Source organism: Aethina tumida, chromosome 4 (assembly GCF_024364675.1).
Source record: "Aethina tumida isolate Nest 87 chromosome 4, icAetTumi1.1, whole genome shotgun sequence".
In the NCBI taxonomy this organism is placed as follows: domain Eukaryota; kingdom Metazoa; phylum Arthropoda; class Insecta; order Coleoptera; family Nitidulidae; genus Aethina; species Aethina tumida.
In genome coordinates, this window is record NC_065438.1 from 1,656,482 (window position 1) to 1,680,667 (window position 24,186).

General features: G+C 33.3%; 1 protein-coding gene across 2 annotated transcripts in view; it reads left to right on the forward strand.

Moving 5' to 3' along the window:
- Positions 1–24,186, forward strand: part of LOC109596354 (LIM domain only protein 3) — a 110,191-nt gene that overhangs the window by 80,657 nt on the left and 5,348 nt on the right. For both annotated transcript variants that reach the window (XM_049966449.1, XM_049966448.1), the window contains 3 exons: positions 8,704–9,017; positions 9,755–10,085; positions 21,776–22,104. In XM_049966449.1, the coding sequence (XP_049822406.1) occupies positions 8,867–9,017; positions 9,755–10,085; positions 21,776–22,082 (789 nt within the window). In that variant the 5' untranslated portion in view covers positions 8,704–8,866 and the 3' untranslated portion in view covers positions 22,083–22,104. The remainder of the gene's footprint in view (positions 1–8,703; positions 9,018–9,754; positions 10,086–21,775; positions 22,105–24,186) is intronic.

The following is a 24,186-nucleotide window of genomic DNA, read 5'->3' on the forward strand; positions in this document are numbered from 1 at the left end:
CTCATTAAATTTTGGTTCATGAATACAACATATAAATGAGGCATAAGTAGTTCTCGTGTATGAGTGAATAATAAAAGTCTTGAGTGTATCTTAAATGCATGACACGTCATAAAATGGCCGGTAATTGAAAATATGAAGTAGTGAACACAACGCTCTGTCTGTTACTAAAATAAACATATTTAACACCTCTTTCCGCAGTAATAAGCATAATAATATAAATAATTTATATGTCCGTAACTAATTTTCTAATAATCAACATTAATTAACATTTCAAACTTATTTGCATAATTAAGTTTTTTAAAAATTAATTATTTAAGAAGCAATTATTTTTATTCCTGTGTACCATCGACGGATATGAGGTTACCATTGTTTCAAGGTGCGAGGGTATTAAATGTTCGTCACATAAATTCTATAAATTTGATGGAAGGCCTTATTTTGGTTATCGACTTTTTCTGGCCCATAATGAGTTCTATAATTAAATTAATTAATAGTTAAATTAGAGAACTAATCAATACAACTTCAAGTGGCAGACACAGACCACAAAATCGAATAAACTACCACTGTGTATTTTATATAATGGCCACGTAATGTATATGCTAAGCGATACCATAGAATTTCCAATATTAATTAATAATAATAGGATGATGTTTCCACTTGAGTATTTGACAGAATTAATAAGAGAAATCGACAATTTATCGGCTGTGATAAATGAAAACGTTCATTTCTTACTAATATAAAAATCAATTATAAACAAACCCTTAAAACGTATAATAGGGGTAGAAAAGCACTGACCAATATGTGCGAAGTATGGCGCTAATTTCGAGTAATTGTCCGACGGTGGTAAATAAGGGTGCGGCCAAGTAATAGAATGCATTTGATTAAAATATAAATATCCCGGGCATTTCGAAGCATATGGGAGTATTAAATAAACAGGCATAAATTGTACCCGGTCACAATATGTACGGAAACCCTATTAGATTACGTTGATGGAATGGGGGGGCAGCAAAAGGATTTATTTACTTCTTTAAAACGAGTTAAATTTATTGTACGGTGTGTCTCGAATTGATTTATTTTGGATTAGAGTGGCTTAAGTGGCCGTGGCTCATTTTGTTTTAATATGATGCACGTATAGACTTTTTGCTACGTATTTGAAATAAGTTTTAATAACTATTATATTTGTTAATTTACAAGTAAAGTACAAGAAATTGTAAAGATACATATTAAAAATATAATTTTTTCAACAATTTATGAATAAAAATGATTAAATATACAAAAATTAATAATAAATATTATTTTATTAATATAATTTTAAGATATTTCAATTAAAATATTAATTTAAACTATATTTTAACCACTTATAAGTTTTTTCTTTTCATTATTTATTTTTATAAGACTTAATGTTTTGTTATAATTTGTAATTTTGATAAATTTGGTAATGACTTCATTGAAACAAAAAGAGAGAATTAGTATTAAGTATTAATAATTATTAAATTTGTTAATTTACAATTAATGTTCAAAAAATTGTAAAGATAAATATTAAAAGTATAATTTTTTTAATACTTCATGAATAAAAATGATTAAGTATACAAAAATTAATAATAAATATTGTTTTATTAATATAAATTTTAGATATTTCTATTAAAATATTAATTTAAACTATATTTTAACCACTTACAAGTTTTTTATTTTTATTATTTATTTTTTATAAGACTTAATGTTTTGTTATAATTTGTAATTTTGATAAATTTCGAGATATTTAATAATTACCGAATAAAAAAGTTTTAAGATTTAATATTTGTCAAAAAATTATTCTTAATAAACACTTTCGAAACCTGCAAATGTCAGTTTAGTCTGAAAATATTGGTAATACAGCTCAAATCAACGATTTAGGAAGACCCTGAATATAATTGTGAAATAATATAATTTATATAATCAGTTATCAGTGAGTTAGGCGAATCAATAAAGACTAATTTCCAATAAATTGGCGTTATCTCCTTGAGCCGATGTCAAAACAAAAATTGCTTATTAAATTATAATAACGATTTAAGAAAGTGCGTAATAAAAGTCCCATATGTGAGCAACGATTACAGTATGAGTGAGTGGAGTATACGGAGGGGAGGTTACAAATTATTCTGGATCTAGGGTGATTTCGGGCTGTTATTTTATCGGGGCCACGTCGGCGGAGAATGATTTTTTACGAATAGGGAGCAGTAATTATGTTACTGTATAAGGGGGAGGGCAAATTGGTTTTTAAAACGCGTTGTAGCGATAAAAAGCGGAATTGGATCCTTATATTAACACCGAAAAATTAACTTTTAATTAAATATTTACCAAATTACGGCAACAAAATTCTCAATTTCATTAAGTTGTCGGTCTAAAAATATCTTCATATTTTAATCTATTTTTAATATCAGTCTAACCTTCCACACATACAAACACACAATCGGTCGTAACAGCTAAAACTTTTGTTTTAAATAATTCCGCTGGCTCTGTATAATACCGAATCCGTTTCATCTGACGTTACGTTTCGGTGGAATATTAATTCTGAATATTTTAAATTCCTTCAGTGGACCCGAATCCAAGAGATGTACCCCCAGTTCGGTTGCATTTATACCTTCGTCTGCAGTTGTTCTTGTTTAAAATATTTTATACCTGAAAACGGCGGGCTTCTCGACTCCACTCGGTCATACAACTCTACTGTATATATATACGTGTGTGTGTGTGTGCCTCAAAGGCTTTGTCACTGATTTTTATAACGATATTTCACTGCATCATTTAATTGGATACATTTTTTTATGGCCCAGGACAACAGCTTAATTTAAAATTGTAATAATTAATTCCATTTATGATTATTGTTGCCACACTCCTGCCAGTCCTTGTTTAGATTTAGATCATTATGTTAATTAATAAGTTTTCCCCGGCCAAGAGAACAAACATCATTCAATTTAATTGTCTCATTCTAAAATCGATTTATGAAAAACATTTAATGGGCTTTTGTTATTAGCAAATGAAAAAACTACAAGCTTAAATTATTAATTTAATGACTGCTATTTTATTTAATCACAACTGAATTTAAATTGTACGCAAACGTTAGTTTTTTTTTATTATTAAATTTCATTCAGCAGGAGAAACTGTCTTTTATCTTTTAACAATGGACGTATTCGTTTTATTAAATTTCTGTTTATTATGACTCTTCTCACAGTTATAAAGAAACTATAAATATTTATCTTTTGTTATTTGTTTACAACAAACAAATAGTTTTAAAAACAAAATAATAAATTATTATTATCAATAATATTCATACGATAACAGATGAATCAAGGCATTGACATAAAATATTTTAGCTACAATTTCTAATGTTTTTGTAACATCATTTGACAAAAAATTTAAATATATTATTTAGAAATTTTTTATTATTTTTATAATTCACAATATTATTTATATTTTTTTATATTTGTGTACATATATAATATTAATATTAGATATTAATTAAAGAATTAACTAATTGTTTTTTATTTTTTATACTGTGTAATATCAAATAATTAATTCAACAATTTATTACCATTTAATTTAAATCAAAGTATTTTTTGAGATTAAACATTAATTTTGGAACAAGAAATAAATTATATACAACTTTAAAAATGATTTTGAAAATATATTGATTATTTTGATGATTATAATTGATTAAATGATTTATTGATATGTTATTTGTTGTTATTCATCATAATTCAATAATTTTTTTTTGTTATTAATATTATAATAACAACAACAAGTCATCAATTATTATAAAACTTTTTTTTAGTTATTTTTACTTGGAAAAATTGAAATTGGTTAGTTTATTTATTATCACTTATAATTTATCTTGTTAAAGAGTTTTTTCTTATTATTGTTATAAAAAATATTTAGTAGCAATAATAATTACGTGTAGTACTTTTTTTTAAACTAAAAAAGTTGTGGTGAATTTTGTTAAAACTGTGAAATCTCTCTTTATTAAATTACCTGGAAATTTAATATTTTTTGTTAGAATTTAATTAGAAAGACAAAAAATTGTATAATTTACAATATTATTTATATTTTTTACATTTGTGTATATCTATAATATTAAAGTATGGATCCTGTTTTTACTCTTTTATACTGTGAAATAAAAAATATATTATATATTAAATAATTAATTCAATATTTTGATTAGATACAATTTAATGTAAATCAATGTATTTTTCGAAATTAATGTATTAATTACTAATATTACAACAATAAAAAATAATATACTATTTGAAAAATAATTTTAAAAAATTATTACTATTAGTACTAAAAAATTGTTGTGTGTGATTTTTGTTGTAATTGTGAAATTTTAAGCCCCTTTATTTAGTTTAGTCGAAAATTTGAATATTTTTGTAGTTGTCAGCCAATTAAGGATTACAGCAAAACGTTATTTATCAAATATAAAACATGCTAATGGTATCCAATAAAATATATTTATATTCTGGTTGGCACTTGTTTTAGTAAAATAAATGTCGTATATTTCGGTTGGTTAGTTAATGCGTTGGAAAATTATTTTTAGATAAATTGGCCTGGGCAAGACACGACTCCAGAGTGTTATAAATACTAGTAGTAATATTCTGCAAAATTTATTCGGCTTTAAACATGCACCAACTAACCAAAAGAACGTCCCCTGTCTCCCCAGACAGATTTAATTGACGTGGTGTTATAGAAACCGAAAAAGTATCATTAAACCAATTAACGTACGGGCTTAAATGATTTGTTTCTTTCTCTCTATAATTAGATAAATTAAAAGGAACGAACGATAAAGGAGGTGTCATTTCTGGCCGAGTCGAGATATCTAATTCCCGATCGTTTATCTGTCGGGAAAAACTGTACCTTTTTATGAAACGAGGGTGTACACAAAACCCAGACAACTCGTAGGTATGTAATTTGGGCCCATTACCGACATAATAATAGCTGTTACTCGGTTTACCTACAAACTGCGCACAGACGTTGCCCGAGATAACGTTGACGCCAAAATCTGCAGACAAAGGCGGCATTTCCAGGAGGTATAAGTTTCCAAAAGGTTCGCCGGTTGTTTAACTTTAAACAAACGATGTTTGTATAATTAGGTAACATCTGATTCTGATGGTTGATGGTTCGTCGAATTTTTGCCTGAAATTTCACCTTTTTAACCTCAACAAGAAAGTCCATTTAAGGTATTTATAGATGTAAACTTTGCCTATACATCATTAACACACATTGATACTTGATTAAATTAATACACTAGAAAAATCTGGGTTCTTGAAACTGAAGAAAAGATCGACCTCAGTCTTGACCTCCATTTCAGAATTAAAAATAAGTTAGAAAAAGCTTAAAAAGCTTTCAAATAATACAGTAACAACAAATTTATTCAAACACATGAGACAAAAACTTACTTTTTGGTTAATTTGCATAATTTATAAGTAAGTAATTAGTAGTAAAATTTGTTTTAGACCTTTAAAACCATCGGCCATCGGCCTATGGGAGAAAAAACTTTGCCATGGGTCAAATTAGTTATTACCAAACAGTAAACTTTGATTTTGGAAACGTTTAATGATCCACCAACCGAAAATTAGTAAGCCCAAAATTGCTGTATTTTTTTTTTTTAAAAAAGTGATTGACTGTTAAACACTGGATCAAATATTTATTCCCCATCCATCGGCAAGTAATTAAAACCTAGTGGCTACGCCGAACTTGTAAACGAATGAGGGATCGAGGCATTATTAAAACTTTTAATGAAATATTTTTAATTGTTAATTAATATTAATTAAAAAGTTGAATCTTAAACAAATTAATTATTTCTCACAGTTCATTATCAAGACAGTGGAGGACGGATAATTTGGAGCAAGTTTATTTGTTGCCTGAATGAAAATCTCCGTCGAAGTTACATCAAGAAGGCAACGTTTTAATTGTTCATTATATGGTTCCTAACTTACTTTTAATGAAGATTAATTCACTATTAGATTAAAATCAACAGCTTATAACTTTCTCATACTGCATCACTCACGGACATCCTCCCCAAACTAAAACTCAGACCGTAAAGGCATCAATTCATGCATTTTTTAAGCGGAACAACGACAAATAACTGATAATAATGTAGACGTGTGAAATACGGAATTCGTCTCGATAATTGCTGGGAAAACCCTTCGTTCCGTCCTGTTTTCTTTATTTGCCCAAACGTGCTTGATTTACGCGTCTGAAATTGCGAGGAATTAAAAAAAAATTAGCTTGCAATAATTTTTCGTTAGAATTTTTAATCGGGCCACGGATCTTGTAATTCGATTGCGAATTGCCTTACGCCCTCGCAACGGGCGTGAATAACGAGTGACACGTACCGAATTTATTATTTATCAGTTCTTAAAATTGAAGTAAATAGTTGGGTATTCCTGTACGTCAATAGGTTGAAAGAATGTGAGACCATTAAACGCACAAATGATTTATTTAAATGGTGCCGCTATAAAATTATCTTATTTTCCCCGTGGAGGATATTCGGGAAATGATTTATGGCTATATTACATGTAATAACTATGAAAATAAGTCTCAACCAAACATTTCCAATGTGATTCATAACGTGTGTGTACCTTGGATTATTAAATATCATAAATTGTACCGAATTACATTGTAAACGGGATTTCATTACTGTACTGGTTGGGGATGGTTGAAAATTGCCCAGAGATACAAGGGTGGTTATCGGCTTTGTTAGATAAATTCCTAATTTGGATCACATACTTCTTTCGACCCCAAAATATTAAATACTTGCTGATTTATGATCCTTTCTTTCTTCTTTTAAAATAACCACCATCACTTGTAAATAAAATATTATAATATTTATATTTTATTATAATTATGCATTTGGTTCAATATTTTCATTTTTTGGCCATAAAAATGATATATTAAACTTATGTCTGGTGAATAAAAAACAAATTTCTTGGATTAAGTTCTTTATTACCTTTTTAACTAATTAGAAATAAAGGTTGTTGAGGTGTTTAATGGACCACACTGTATATTTATTTTAATTATTCGTATAATTTTGGATATTTTACACATTTTATTACTTGATTTAGCTAATTTAATTAAGTAAAATATAGTAATTTTATCAGAAATGTTTTTAATTCTGTCACAAATTTGATATCTAATACTTTCCTGACATTTGACAATGTAGAACTCAATTGTTTCACAGAATGTGCCCTAGACAAATGTATTAAACTTATATCTGGAGAATAAAAAACTATTTTTTTGTATTAAATTTTTAATTATCTTTTAAACTATTATTTATTGCCATCAAATTAGAAATAAAGGCTGTTGAAGTGTTGGATGGACTACACTGTATATTTTTTTTAATTATTCATATAATTTTGGATATTTTGTACATTTTATTGCTTGATTTAACTAATTTAAGTAAGTAAAAATTAGTAATTTTAATAGAAATATTTTTAATTCTGTCCAAAACTTGGTATCTTAATATTTTTTATAAGATTTGATAATAAAAAAAGGGTTAAATTGTTAAATGGACTTCACTATATATTTTAAAGATTAAGGGTGACATATAACTTAATAAATATTTTCCTGTAACTAAAAATAATAGTGAAAGGTCATTATGTACATTATAAATCGATTTTTTCTATTTGTTTGTAGAAGTAATTTAAAATAGTTCAGCAATAAAAGGGGTTGGCAATTTTAAATCTACTTTACAAACATTTCTGACACGATTTTATTAATGATGATATATTTATGTATTTTCCCATTAATTATCATCTTATTTTTTAATGGTTACCATATATATATAAGTGACCCAATCAGAAAACTTAATTGTTCTTCAGACAAATTATCAAGACATAAAAACAAGATGATCTGTCAATATTTATTGATGTAATAAACTGTATGTTCACTTAATAAAAGTCGTTTAGATAGAATATTTAGATTAATTATTTCTATTAAAAATATAATTAAAAACAAATTGAGTTCCAAACGGGCTCCATCCTAATATTAGACAGGTGTCTTTTTTAAGACAGTCGATAATCAACATCCTACATTTTGTGTTTTTCATCCAATTATTTTTTAATGACCCGAAATAATTATAGATATCTTCTGAAACCTATCTAATTAGACGGGATAATTCTCTGTTCAAAGCCAAATATTAAATATAATTAGAGATTTAAGGATCAAATTTAGAACTGATTTCTGATTTTAATTAAAAACCGACGATTTAAATTAGCATTATAAATATTAAAGGCTGACTCAAATATATATCGCCTCTAATTGTTATTCTCACACTCTTGCAGTCGCCTTTATCTATGTCCCTATCTAGATAATTACGCTAATTAATAAGTTTCCCCGATTGGGATTCTAAATGGGGCACCCATTTAAAAATCAATTCTCTCTCCACTTAATTGTGGGTTACATAAAAAAAAAACTTGAAGGGAAAAATTTAGGCATGAAATAGTACCAATGCGTATTAATTTAAGTATTTAATTAAATTAACATCCTATCCCCATATTGTAAAGTGTTAAGCAAATAGAACATAGTGTAATTAACAAATAGTAAAGCCATTAATTATAAATGTTAATCATTAAGTGATTAAATTAGTCAATCGATAAGAATTACGTTTTGATAAAGTTAAATTAATGTTCCCATTTAAATTTGATGTGTGTAACCAATTTATTTTTTGATTTTTTCCAGCTAACACTGTAGTTCCAATCACCAAACCAAGGGGACAGTATCACCAGTAAAAGGCCCGTCGTCCGTCCGCGTTCCGTAGTGTTTCTTTGGTGATCAGTGAGCGTCTCGCTTTCGAGCGACGCCCCACCAATCCGTCAAACTGGCAGCCAGTGCTCTAGCCTCAATGAATCCCCACTACCACCCGTACGGCGGCCCGGAACTGACGTCACCGCATCCCCCATCACCGGACAACAACAACTATCACGGACATCCGGGTCCGGGCGGACCCCACAATCGCATGCATCCCACAAACGGACACTCCATCGGGCCCCTTGGTGAGTCACCAAAACCGCCCCTACCCCTGGATCGAATTATTTAATTATTTATTAAGCAGCGATTCTTTCGTGCCGTTTTAGTTTAAATTCGCAAGCCGAAATAAATCAATAGACCACTGTTGTTGTTTGGGGAAGTTTGAGATGTAACCAGACGTAAAGCCCCGTCTAATTACCCGACACTAATTAAAACCATATTTTAGTTGCATGATGATATAAAAATATTTTTGAGGGCCCGGCCCGACCTAATTAGCTTTTTAATTAGTACAATATGTGCACCTTCCTCAATTATATCTCAAGCAGGCCAATTAAAATTAATTTCGGCCATTTGTTGGGAGTAACAAGGGATGTATTATTAGTCCATTCGATTTGGGGAGGTTATTAAAACGTTAATTGCCAGGCCGGAGCCTCATCTTAGTTCTGTGGACTATTACTTCAATAAAACAACTTATAAAAATGGAAAAGAAAGCTGATATAGATAACAAGATAAGTCAGCAGTTATCAGAGAGTCAATAAGAAAGGTGGAATAAAATGAGTTACATTCACTAAATAAACCAACACTTAAACATCTCCTAACTCAATTTCAGCAGCTTTTTCAAAGTACAAATCAATGTTAGGAACAAATTTAATAAGTAATTGGAAATTTACCCCACTCAGAGGTTAAATCTCGAAGGGAATTAAATATTATTTGTTTTTGTCTTAAGGTGAGCAACGAATTAAGTTGTGGTGTTTTATTTCAGGCCATCCAAACGGTCCACACGACCAACACAATCCCCACAACCATCACCAACATCCCGCGTTCAGCAGCCAAGGCCCACCGTCGGACGGGCCGCACCACCAGCACCACAACCCCACGATAGCCAACAACAACAACAATAACAACAACAACACTGTTAAAGTTTGTGCGGGCTGTGGCGGTAAAATAGTCGAACGGTTCCTACTGCACGCTCTCGATCGGTACTGGCACAACGGGTGTCTAAAGTGTTCGTGCTGTGCGGCGATGCTGGCTGATTTGGGCACATCGTGCTTCACCAAAGGCGGAATGATACTCTGCAAACAAGACTATATGAGGTAAATATCACCATAAAATTGACCATTTCGATGCTGTGTCTGAGTATTATTGGGCCAAAGTATGCAGAACTTCCTCCCTATCAATTTGGGCCGAAGACTTCTTCATTTGTTATTTAATATACCAAAATTTGTTGTTAATTTGAGGCTCATGAAATTAATTAGGGACTGGCAATATTTAAAATATTTTCCACTCATCATCCATTGTAATCATTGCCAATACAATCTGGCAACATGTTCATCATTTTTAACTTTCAATAAATAATTAATAATTATCAGCTACGGGCATGTTAACTTTTACATCGGCATTGCATAACTAATTAATGGAACGCATTTTGAAATACAGCAGAGAATGTTTTCGATTACCAATTCACTAATTATACAAAGAAAATCATTAAATTGGCAAAGTATTTTTTGTAATTTCTCAATAATCTGTGCAGATTTTATTTATTAATTATCGCCTTGGTGGCTCTTAATTGAGTTACACTAATAGTTTGACATTTAGTTTTAGAATAATTTCACCCACTGCTTTTGTGAAGTGATTGTGTGAGTTTTATACTGGGTAGTTAAAAGAGAAAGAGTCAACGGAGTAAAATATATAAATTTTACTTTCTCCGAATCATTATGTGGCACCATCGCCGATAAATATCATTGAGTAATTAAATTTATCAACTAATTGAAATACACAGCTCCAGGCATAGAAAGAGTACCGAGTACTTGAACTATATCATAGTAAAGTAAAATGTGCTGGTTTGCGTTAGGAGTTGATTGTTAGAAATTGGACCGTTACAGGAATTATTTATTATCGTTTTAATTGTATAAACCTTAACTGAAAGGTTTATTGTAATTAGTTTGTGCTCTTTGAACGTGAAGGCGGACGCGGAATTAATCAATAGTACCACTACAAATTGCTGAACTCAAACACACCGAACCCCCAATGTTTGAACAGGCATTCTTTGATTTCATTGACGAGGCCGTAGACGGAGGATGCGTTTAAAAAGAGAAATGTGTCGATTAGCGCCTACTTTTGTCATTCGTCGCCCCCAAAAGAAAATCACTTTACATATACTTCAATCAACTCGAATGCGAACTTTAAGAGCATCAAAGCAAATTTGTTGAAGGAAACATGTTTTTAATGGATTGTATAAGCTGTTTATGTTGCCAACATGTAAGGACCGTATCCATTTTCGTTATTTTGCGTTGGCTAATTTGCGAATTTGATTTTGAGCCGTAATATTCAAGGGAATTATTAATGCACATAAAGTGCGTTGCAAGGGAACAACATTAACGGTTTGTTGCCGGTCGATATCGAACAAAATGGGAATTCGAGGTATTTTTATTGCACAACTACTAATTGATTCGATTAATTCTATGGCCGATACCACGTCTATCAAATATTCCAGTTTTGCATTCTCGGTCCACTTTGGTCATGGGATTTTCCCTCTTAGTAATCAATGCTCCATTAAACGCAGGAACTATTGTATTCAAATTTGTTTTATTATTTATTTTACATTAAACTCTCAATTAATATTATTTCGTTTACTCAGGATTACTTAGAGTTTATTTAAAATGAGGCAAAATATTGACCTATTATTTTCTCCAATATACAACTTAAGTATCGTACTTCAAATTTACTTTAAAGTCTATGATAAAATATTTTTTTTCTGTACTATGTCCTTTTGGAACAGTAACTGTAACATACTTTCATTAATGGATAAAAATGATTGCTCAGGATTAGTGAGGACTTCTTTAAAATGAGTCAGAATATTGACTTATTATTTTCTCCAATATACAACTTAAATATCGTACATAAAATTTACTTTAAAGTCTATAATAAATTGGAGTTTTTCTGTACAATTTCCTTGTAGGACAGTAACTGTAACTCACTTTCATTAATGGATAAAAATGTTTGCTCAGGATTAGTGAAGCCTTCATTAAAATGAGTCAGAATATTGACCTATTATTTTCTCCAATATACAACTTAACCATCGTACATAAAATTTACTTTAAAGTCTATAATAAAATGGAGTTTTTCTGTACAATGTCCTTGCAATACAGTAACTATAACATATTTTCATTAATGGATAAAAATGATTGTTCAGAATTAGTGAGGACTTCTTTAAAATGAGTCAGAATATTGACCTATTATTTTCTCCAATATACAACTTAACCATCGTACATAAAATTTACTTTAAAGTCTATAATAAAATGGAGTTTTTCTTTACAATGTCCTTGCAGGACAGTAACTATAACATATTTTCATTAATGGATAAAAATGATTGTTCAGAATTAGTGAGGACTTCTTTAAAATGAGTCAGAATATTGACCTATTATTTTCTCTAATATACATCTTAAGTATCGTACATAAAATTTACTTTAAAGTCTATAATAAAATGAAGCTTTTCTGTACAATGTCCTCGTAGGACAATAACTGTAACGTACTTTCATTAATGGATAAAAATGATTGCTCAGAATTAGTGAGGACTTTTTTAAAATGAGTCAGAATATTGACCTATTATTTTCTCTAATATACAACTTAAGTATCGTACATAAAATTTACTTTAAAGTCTATAATAAAATGAAGCTTTTCTGTACAATGTCCTCGTAGGACAATAACTGTAACGTACTTTCATTAATGAATAAAAATGATTGCTAAGGATTAGTGAGGACTTCTTTAAAATGAGTCAGAATATTGGCCTATTATTTTTTCCAATATACAGCTTAAGTATCGTACATACAATTTACTTTAAAGTTTATAAAAAAATGGAGTTTTTCTGTACAATGTCCTTGCAGGACAGTAACTGTAACATACTTTCATTAATGGATAAAAATGATTGCTCAAGATTAATGAGGGCTTCTTTAAAATGAGTCAGAATATTGACCTATTATTTTCTCCAATATAAAACTTAAGTATTGTACATAAAATTTACTTTAAAGTCCATAATATGGAACGGAGTTTTTTGTATAATATCCTTAAAGGACAATAACTGTAACATACTTTCATTAATGGATAAAAATGATTGCTCAAGATTAATAAGGGCTTCTTTAAAATGAGTTAGAATATTGACCTATTATTTTCTCCAATATACAACTTAAGTATCGTACATAAAATTTACTTTAAAGTCTATAATATGGAATGGAGTTTTTTTGTACAATATCCTTGTAGGACAATAATTGTAACTTACTTACATTAATGGATAAAAATGATTGCTCAGGATTAGTGTAGACATTTTTAAAATGCATTGGAATTTGACCTATTATTTACTTCAATATATAACTTAAATGCCGTACAAATAATTTCCTTTAAATCCTGTAATAAAATGTCGTTTTTTCTAGTAAATTTCCTTTACACTACAATAACTCAAACATATCTCCATGGCCGGATAAAAAATGATTAGTTTCTGTAATGATGGTGTACAGTTTCAGCATTCCACGAGATAAAAACACCAAACACTCGAGACGGTGGCTGAAAAACTAAATAGATCACTCGGCGAATAAATTACCAGTCGATTTTTTCTTCATGGCTCATTGGACGAAAGCCTTTAATTAAGGATTATTTACATGCATTAGCATCGCGGAGAATTCCTTCCAGTCAATTAACTGCACTCGCCATTCAAATTATTTATATATTTAATTAAGCCCGGGGGGGAGGAAAAAGTTGTGCGTAAATGCAGAAACTTTTTAATTACATCACCTGCGTTTAAGTGAATAAATTAAAATGGGAACTTTCCGATGGAGGATGGAGGCGGGTTGGAGTTGGGCACAATCGTTGATAATAATAAGTAAGTATTGAGTTAGTGAGTGAGTGTTTTCATCCTCGTCCAGGGAACCAGGGAAAGGGGACGAGGCGATCGATACAAGTCGGGGGAACTTTACCACATATATATTTACAACTTATGCTAATAAATTAGAAGGTACTAAAACAAACCGCATTGCAGATCGATGCATTATCACGCCACAAAAACCTTGCTCCCTTATCAACAATTTACCACGCCGGAGATTACGCGTAAAAGCCTGAATGCGATCGATAATTTCTCAACTAATTAAATCTAATCGAGCCTTAAATATAAACGGATTTGCTGAAGCACTGCGGCAAGCATGTGGACATTATTCCGATATATCTCGGCGAATAAAAGGAAAAGAAAGGGGATCTTATCCCGACGTTCAAATAGAATGATATGAGGCAAATGTAAATCGGTCTTTATGCTCTTTGGGAATAGTGTTGGCGCGATGTCATACGAAAATATCGCTGTACGATTATTACAACACGGGGAATCTTAAGTGTTTTCCGAGGGTTCAACGTCGTACCGCTCGCACCGCTAACAGATTCTCTCTCGCCGTCGTCGCTCCGCACCCGCCCACGCCTCTTTGCCATCCCGATGGATGTAATTTTATTCAGACCGCGTGGTAATGCTCCACTTTTACACTCTATTAAGAAAACCATGCATAAGGAAATACGCCGCACTTTAAAAACTCCATGATCAAACCTAAAAATGGAACTAACTATTCAATTGTGTTTCCGTCACTTGTCTTCAGTTTAATCAAATCACCTGCCAGCTCAAATTCCTTCAGTCATCAAAGGATCAAATTCCACTTTAAATAATCAGCTTCAGATCAGATGTGTAGTTTAAAGTTTGGCGAAAGTTGGGCCGAGTTTTTAGACGAGCAATTTGCCCCGGCATTGATCTATAATCGGTCTTTGTGCATTATGGATCAGGAACGCAAAACGTCGGAAACAGGGACTACGCAATCTGAGCCGTAGGATGTGTCCAATCACCATAACTTCGACGAAATAAAAGGACTGGAATGTACGACGGTGTTTTGGATTTGGAGCATAATTTATTTACGTTTCGTTCGATTTAAATCGTTGTCTGATCAATTTTGACTGAGCTTAAACTTGAGCTTTAAAGAAATTACTTGTTTTAGCCAAGGTATAGTTTTATTGTTGCCACCAAAACCACCCCTACAGGACTCATAAACCTGTTGTGTCCGACATCGAAGCAAATGAAAAAACTCCAGAATTAAGACCTTACAAGGATCGTCAAGTTAACGAATTAGTAGAAATTACGGTGTAAAGAAAAAACCGTCGAAAATCCCCATCGAGTGTGTACGTATGAATGGGAACGGCGTCGGCGGCGTCGGCGGGCGTCTGTGCCGGCGGCGGTCGCGGGGCTTTCGAGGCTCTGGGGAACAAGTGCCTAACTCGATTCGGAGCGAGACGCCGAGGGCTTCAATCAATAGAGGCGTCGCGGCGCGCCGGCAGAGGGGACCAATTACATGCCCACTTTCATCCTAACACCGTTTGCATACATTTGCCAACTACGACAAAGACTCTTTATCGGCCGTATTACTCATCTCCGATTCTCTTACACTCACCCGTGCTCCGTTATGCCTTTCTCAGGACGGGACGCACGGAGGTCAGAACTTGAGGCTCACCTAAATAATTGTGCTCATCTTCATCTTCATCTTGTTCATGTCGTTACGTCAACTTATCTATTTATAAAATATTACAGTGATTGACAAGTTTAACAATATCCACCTAAAAGCATCCATCATTAACGGTTCCTCGTTGTAAGATACTTTTTTGGGGCTGTAAGCAAAGAACGACAAGATAATAATGAGTGTAAGGAGGATGGGGAATTATCGCTCGAAAGCACTGTGCGTCGGCTCAGCGCGAGGTCTCGTGCCACCTTTAACCAACAAGTTAAATAATGATCTTCACTTTTTCTCTCTCCACGGCTAACCCGGATTTATTTTACTCAGTTGCCGGATTACTTTCGAATTATTCACGCCTCAAAAATTATTCATCTTTCCTTCATATCCCTCCATTATGACCATTTTTACACTCCAATTTATATTTTTTTTTTCCTGTCGGATTTAATTATTGGAAAGTATCGTCTCCTTTGAACAAGTTTTATTTGACTTGGCCTGTTTAATTAATATCCTATAATTGGATTTAAGCTAATTGTATTTATGTTTTTTAATCCACAATATCGTTTCATATTAATTAAATATGACTTCAAAAAAGGGGAATATAATTTGAAAGTTGAACAAGTTTTTTTTGACTTCCTCTGTTGAATTAATACCCCTTAATTGGTTTTAAATTGAATGTGTTTATATTTTTTAATCCACAGTACCATTTTACATAAATTTAGTGTAACTGAGAAAGAGGTTCCTTCCTCGAACAAGTTTTATTTGACTTACTTCGTTCAATTAATATTCTTTAATTGGATTTAAATTGTGTTTATGTTGTTTAGTTCACAGTACCAGTTTATAAAAAATCCAGTACCACTTGGTGGTACATAAATATTCAGAAAAGTGAATTATTGGAAAGTATTCTCTCTTTTGAACAAGTTTTATTTGACTTATTCTGTTGAATTAACACCTCTTAATTGGTGTTAAATTGAATGTGTTTATATTATTTTATCCACAGTACCATTTTACATAAATTTAGTATAACTGAGAGATAGATAAAGAAGATGAAATTATTGGAGAAAGAGTTTCCTTCTTCGAACAAGTTTTATTTGACTTACTTCGTTCAATTAATATCCTTTAATTGAATTTCAATTGTGTTTATGTTGTTTAATCCACAGTATCAGTTTATAAAAAATCCAGTACTACTTGGTAGTAGATAAATATTCAGAAATATGAATTATTGGAAAGTATTTTCTCTTTTGAACAAGTTTTATTTGACTTATTCTGTTGAATTAACATGCCATAATTAGTTTTAAATTGAATGTGTTTATATCTTTTAGTCCACAGTACCATTTTACATAAATTTAGTGTAACTGAGAGGTAAATAACGTAGATGAAATTATTAGAGAAAGAGTTTCCTTCTTCGAACAAGTTTTATTTGACTTATTTCGTTCAATTAATATCCTTTAATTGGATTTAAATTGTGTTTATATTGTTTAATCCATAGTATCGGTTTATGAAAAATCCAGTACCACTGAGTAGTAGAGATAAATATGCAGAAAAGTGAGTTACTGGAAAGTATTTTCTCATTTTAAACAAGTTGACTTTTTCTGTCGAAATTAACACCCCTTAATAGGTTTTAAATTGAATGTGTTCATATTGTTTAATCCACAGTACTATTTTACATAAATTCAGTGTAACTGTGAGGTATAAGAAGAAGATGAAGCTATTAGAGGAAGAGTTTCCTTCTTCCAACAAGTTTTATTTGACATACTTCGTTCAATTAATATCCTTTAATTGGATTTAAATTGTGTTTATGTTGTTTAATCAACAGTACCAGTTTATAAAAAATCCATACTACTTGGTACTAAGAAAAGTGAATTATTAGAAAGTATTCTCTCTTTTGAACAAGTTTTAATTGTCTTATTCTATTGAAATAACACCCCTTAATTTTAAATTTATCTTTTTTATTCAACAGTGGCAGTTTATAAAAAATTCAGTACTACTTGGTGCAGATAAATATTTAGAAAATGAAATTATTAAAGAGTCCTATTTTGGCAATATTTGTTGGTTTTTTATCAATGACAAATTCAGAAAAACGTTTTGACATGTAAAACCATGTAATTTACCGTTTAATATCCAGGTGAATAAACGATTTCAGTAGCAATTCATAGAGTCGTAATAAATGAAAACAGTCCAACTGTATGATCGAATTATAAACTTGTTGCACTTGGTATGTGGCAAAGTGACACACTGACGTTCAACAAATTGATTTAACCGTTGATTGAAAAACCCAACGGAGGCGTTAGCCGGGGCCGGTTGACCGAAAAGAATAAATCGGCGGCTCCTCGCCGGGGTCCGCGATCCGTTGGTGTGTGCCCCGGCATGGATATGGTTGCGCACGTGGGTAAGCTGCAAATGCATGTTCCTTTTGTGCCGGGGTGAATTTGCATTTACGGGATTGTTAATGCAAAGTGGTTGCATTAATCAAGAGTGCCGGCCGCAGTGACAGGGTAGTTGGCTGATGTTATTAAAACGCTAGTACACGGCAGCTAATTAATTTTATGCAATGGCACACTTGAATGGCTCACGGCCCTCATAATGAATAAGCGCCCGGTCCGTGCGTCCCACCCCCGTCCGTTGCGGGCTTTTATTTTTGAAACTTACACTACAACAAGATCCAGGGTTTGATTGACGGCTTCTGGATGCGGTCACGTCCTCTAATTACTTTGTGTACTGGCCTGGCGCCTTGTGCCGGCTCCATCCTGATTCTGTACACCGTTATTAATTAAGGGGCCTTCCAGACACAACTATCAATAGGGTGGTTATCTAATTTTCGCCGGGGACGCCCCCATTAATTAAATCTAATTCCTCCGTCGTCCTACTCGTGCTTCAAACTTACACTTTTTACTAAAAAAAATTTTTTGGTATTGAAATGGGTTTTGTGCCGTGGTGGGATGATTAAAAGCTTTTGTAATGAAAATAATCTATCCGTCGGTCGGCGTTCCCCCTTCGCCTTGCCCGTGCACATAATCTAATTAACGGCAAAACTAATAATTTCCTCGGTACAACGTGACTATAATTGGATTCGTAATCAGAAAGCGCCTGCGGATAATCGCGGTATTTTCCACAATATAAGAGATACTCCTAATTAGTGCCTGTGCCAGCCGATGCCTCATTTCTCTCTCCGTGTCGAGCCAGTTTAAAAAAACCCATTCCCACCCATGTAACGATTGCTCAAACCAAAGTGTGCGATAAATCAATACCGAAGGTGAGGAGCAATTAAGGGATTGAGTTAAAAATGTAAATTTCGAATCGGAATGAATTATGGGTTGTCAATTTTTGGTGTGGAATTTATGTAAAACGGTTGGCAGCCAATAAAAAGGATGACGTTGAATGACGGGAGAAGGCAATCAAAAGAGTGTACGCTCGAAGGTAAAGAAGTAAAGCAGGACGGAGAACATAACCCGAGTTCAATTCTCGACACCTCATTGTGACATGGCATTTTCTATTAGATTATCTAATCGTTCTTCCCCCTCACAATCATTTCCATCCCCCTTGTTCTTATTTGCTGTCAAATTATGTTCACGTCTGTCATTCCGTAGCACGGGCAAAGGCACACGTGAGTCCCCCGTTCATAAGCGAGTGCTATGTCGACTTTTTCTTTTGACTTGTCCCGGACCAATATTGCGACTTGGCCCGGATTATAGAAGCCTCTGTCACTGGACACAATTTATTATTGTGCCGCTGAAAACTCAATTTGTTCACTATATCGTAAAATGAAACACGTTTTTCTTTATTGCTGATAAAATGTCATATAATGCATTTCAATTATTAGCTTTTCGTTGTGATTTACGACGGAACCCGACGCCGACTTATTGTTTTTCTTTCGTCCCGTCCACTCGATACGTTTTTAAATTTTTTAATATCGCCTCCATGTATTACATTTTTTTACGTACCATAATTCCATTAGGAGGAGTAACGAAGATTAACCCACCCGCCTTTGACAAATTCGAGTTTGTTACCCTCTCCGGCCAGATAATAAAATTAATTAATGTTTTGAAAGCCCCGAAGTGGCTAAAGTCCTCAGGAGTACATGAAATCCTGTAGTGGAGTGTCGGTGCCACGACAATGATTTTACTCTGAGCCCGTACTCGATTACACGAACAGTGATTTAAATGCAAATTTAAAATGTCTTTCAATTTATAATCTTATTTCTGTTAAAATTACTCCATTATGGAAGTTGATGGCCCTGTCATCTTGCTGTTTGCAACAGACACCAAAATACCTGAAATATAATTAATGAATTTGCAACTTTTGCCCGGGTAAAGACCCTCCAAATCAAGTAGATTGCATAATTTTTTCCTCACATTAACAAGGATTAAATCCTAACAAAACTTCGATAACCTTCTACAACTTAATTTAATGGGCAACGACCTCACAATACTCAATATAGTCGTAGATACTGGTTAAATTTCGCTTTCTTTGACTACAACACAATTAAGATGGTAATCTGGACAGGAAAAATGGCTGGAATTAATGAGGGCACAGATTGATAGCTAATTGGCCCATTCGGTCGCAGTTTCCAGCTTATATAATAAACATGGTTAATAAACTAAAGAGTGTAGTCTATTTTAACATGGCCGTAAAACAAATCCGGCCAGTCGCTAATTGGATGGATGTTTGACAGTCCCGGCCAGACTGAGATCATCATCTGACCGATGGCGATATGCGCCATTATTATCCTTAATTAACAACACACACGTTTCGATGGAAACAAACCGACTTATTATTCCCCAACTGGTGCTAGTTTATAAATAGATCTGCATCCACTGACTGGCATCTCGTTCCCTTAAAGTCTTCATGTTTATCCAAAATTAAGAGTAAAATATGAACCTGTATTTATACAAATTAAGGGTTCAATACGTGTGCCTTTACTTCACATCTGGGTTCAACAATTAATGTAATTAGATGTAGCAACCATCCCTTTGTTGTATCAATATTAACACCCCATAAAAAAATGAACAAGATGTCTTGTTGTTCACTTAGAAGACCAAAGTATTGACTAGAATTCAATTAATTTAGCCATAAATCAGTTGATACAGCAAAACTTTGTCTTTGTTTGGATTGGAGAATATTAATTGATGGCTAATTCCATCATCAAACCCTTCAAGATATGAAAATATGGGATTCACTGATATTTATTGAAGAACTGTGACTTATAAACAGATATGCATCCATAGAATGGCTCTCTTTTCGAAGATAGTGATTGACAGATCAAGCCTTCATAATTATCCAAAGGAAGGAGGAAAAAATGAAACCTTTCTTAATGCAGGTTAATTGCCCAAATCGTCTATCTTCACATCCCATCTAGATCCAGCAATTAAATTAATTAGATGTGGGAGCCATACCCTTTGTATCAATATAAACTCCCCATAAAAAAGAATCATTAACAGAAGTATCAATTTAGACAGGATTCATTATAACGTCGGAAAAGATATCGTTGGCTGCAATAAAGGGGTTTCGAATGGTTGAAAACGAGATTTTCATAAAGGGAAATCATTATGGTTGTCAAATGACGGAGACCATAAAGCCCGGTCTATTACTTAATACATAACGAGGACCGATTCCAGAAAGACACCTTCTGCACGCAGCCCAGACAGCAGGCAACATCAGCCAGGCAAGGCATCCAGTCCCGGCAAAGTATCAACTTTTAATGAGCTAAAATTCACGTATAGCATCGACCTTTTTGCCGGCTCCGTAATGATCGGTGAGGAGGCAGAATTGCAATTTGTGTGAAAAGTTAGATAAATTATTACCGTGAAAGAGACGAGAGCCGCATTTTGCTGATGCTCGTTAAATGCTACATCGATAATTAATTGTTGGAGCTTTTAGAATGTTTAGCGTTCAACTGGAGCGAACAATAAATTGATAAACGCCAGCTCAGGTCCATACAATCGGGAAAAATCATCCGCATAAACTATGCCACCCCTTTATTATTTATTCTGCCATTCGACCAATTTTTTTTTTTTTTTATTTATTCCAATACGGAAATCATCACTTCAGCCATCTGTTTTTAATGATGTGGGGTATTTTAGAACTAAAATAACTCAATTAATAACTAAATTCAAATACTAATTGGACACAGCTCTTCAGCATTTGAGGAAGTCATATTAAGTGGATTTCTGCATACTTTTGAGCCTTTCTTAAACGGCAGTTCACAAAAAATCTGGTCAGTATGTACTATTATTATTATCTATCTCTTAATGGTCCCGCAGGTTGTTCGGAAGCACGGGAGCGTGCAGCGCCTGCGGCCAGACGATACCCGCCTCCGAGTTCGTGATGCGTAGCGGCGGAGGCGGCTCGCCGGCCGCGCCGGGGGGCGGCCAGCCGCTGCACGTGTTTCACCTGAAATGCTTCATGTGCAGCAAGTGTCTGGCACCGCTGGTACCTGGCGATAGGTACTACATGCTGGCCGGCAGTCTGGTCTGCGAACAGGACTGGCACAAGCTGCTCAAGAGCTCCGCCGCCGCCCCCACGGTACGCAAGGGCAAGGTAGGAAGGCCCCGCCGGAGTCGCGACTGAATAGAGCCTAACGCAGATGCAGGTTAGTACCATTTTCTTAATAAAACATTGTTTTTAGGTTTAATTATTCCCTAAAGAAAGATTTAGAAGTGGTTTTGTTAAATATGGCGAATGAGCTGTCATATCAAATAAGTATATAAAAGTGGGATTAATTAGTGTAATCCATTTACCAATATGATTTAATTAAAAAACATAATTGTCGCCGGCATATTTACAGCCAGCAGTTTGGGTTGAGGTGCCCAAATTGAGGCCCAGCAGTATCAGTTCTTTAATTAAATTATTTCCCGAATTGAAACTGAGTGCCATTTTTAAGTGGAGTGATATCAAAGTTGGATTATAACGAAGCAGCAACGGTTTTTAACGAAACGCTTCCTCTATGATGCAAATAGCGACTTTTAATTAAAATTGACCATAAAATTAAAAGCTCTTTAGAGCAGCATCGAAAAAATCCTGGCGGATTAATTAACATTGTGTCAAGTGCAGCAGCACTATATTTATTATACGGCGGGCACAACAGGAGTGAACCAAACCAGGAGGGCTGCCATTTACGCAGGTATAGCCAATCAATTTTTTTCGCGTGCAGTTTGCATTAGCGTGCATAGGTAGCAATGGATGTTGTAAATGTAGCCGGATCACATCGGTAAACTGTAATTACCAGCAGCCTCCTGGATTATAACATCAAAGCGGTTACGGGGAGAATGCTGTTGACAACGCGGCCCTTAAGGCCATTCAAATGGCCACATTGTGTGCCGTAGTGCCGTAGTACATCCCCGACCCGGACTCTACCCGGATCCGACCCCGTATGAGATGTCTGCGCCACATCTGATCGATAACGAACACTTCTAATTAATTGTATCTACAATTTAATTCCCCCATGCCCCCCTCCCCCGCATTCGCATAACCTCCCCGCGATACGTTTTTCGTTTGATGTTACATTTAATTTAATTATTTTTTAATTAATATGTCATAAACATGACGGGAAAAATTAATTCAATTTATTATTTTTCTGCCGGTGGTTTTGCGTTCGATGTCGACGGGCATCGGCGTTTGTTTGCTCCGCGGTTTCATGTTTTTTTGTCGGATAATTTTATGGAGCATTTTTTACACTAAATTAATACCTCACTAACACAAAAAACTCGATATTGATATTTTACCTCTTCTTGGGTAAATTGGAAATGAGACTAAATATTTATAATTCTTGTATTTTGATCTTTTGATTCAATTGCTGGTAAGACAAAAGCTTGAAGTAGAATTAAAGTAATTAATGTAAAAATCATTTGGTACTGTAGAATTCTTTTAGTAGATCTTTCCTCTGTTCTTTCATGAATTGGTCAATATTCATTGATGGCTAATTCCACCAACAAAAAATTTAAAATAAGAATACAGAATACATTCATGTTTGTTGAAGAAATGTCTTTGATCTTTTGACTCAATTGTTGTTAAAACCAAAGCTTGAAGTAGAATTAAAGTAATTAAAGTAAAGGTCATTTGGTACTGCAGAATTCTTCTAGTAGACCTTTCCTCTGTTCTTTGGTGAATTGGACAATATCCACTGATTCCACCATCAAAAAATTTAAAATGAGAATTCTGAATACATTCATCTTTGTTGCAGAAATGTCTTTGATCTTTTGACTCAATAGCTGGTAAGACCAAAACTTGAAGTTGAATTAAAATAAAGGTTATTTGGTAGCTGCAGAATTCTTCTAGAAGATCTTTGCCCTGTTCTTTCGTGAATTGGACAATAACCATTGATGGTTAAAGGTTAAAAATAAGAATATAGAATACATTCAAGTTCTCGTAGAATTTGAGTGAAATTGGAAAAGACTGCAGTGTGTGAGGAAGGACAATAAACATTTGTAGTTTTTTGGGCGAGTGTGTGCCAAGGTATCATTAGACCCGATCTATAACGATCCAAAAAGACCCCGCGTGCTTATCAGCTGAAATAATTAATAGTTTTTATCAAAACCGTCGAGTTAATCGCCACGGCGCGATATAAATATGAATATGTATTGTATTAATCAAATACGTTGGGGCCTGTAATTTAAGTTCTCGGAAGAGGTGGTTCGTAGGGGGGGCGACGTCGACGGGACTGGCGGCGATCGTA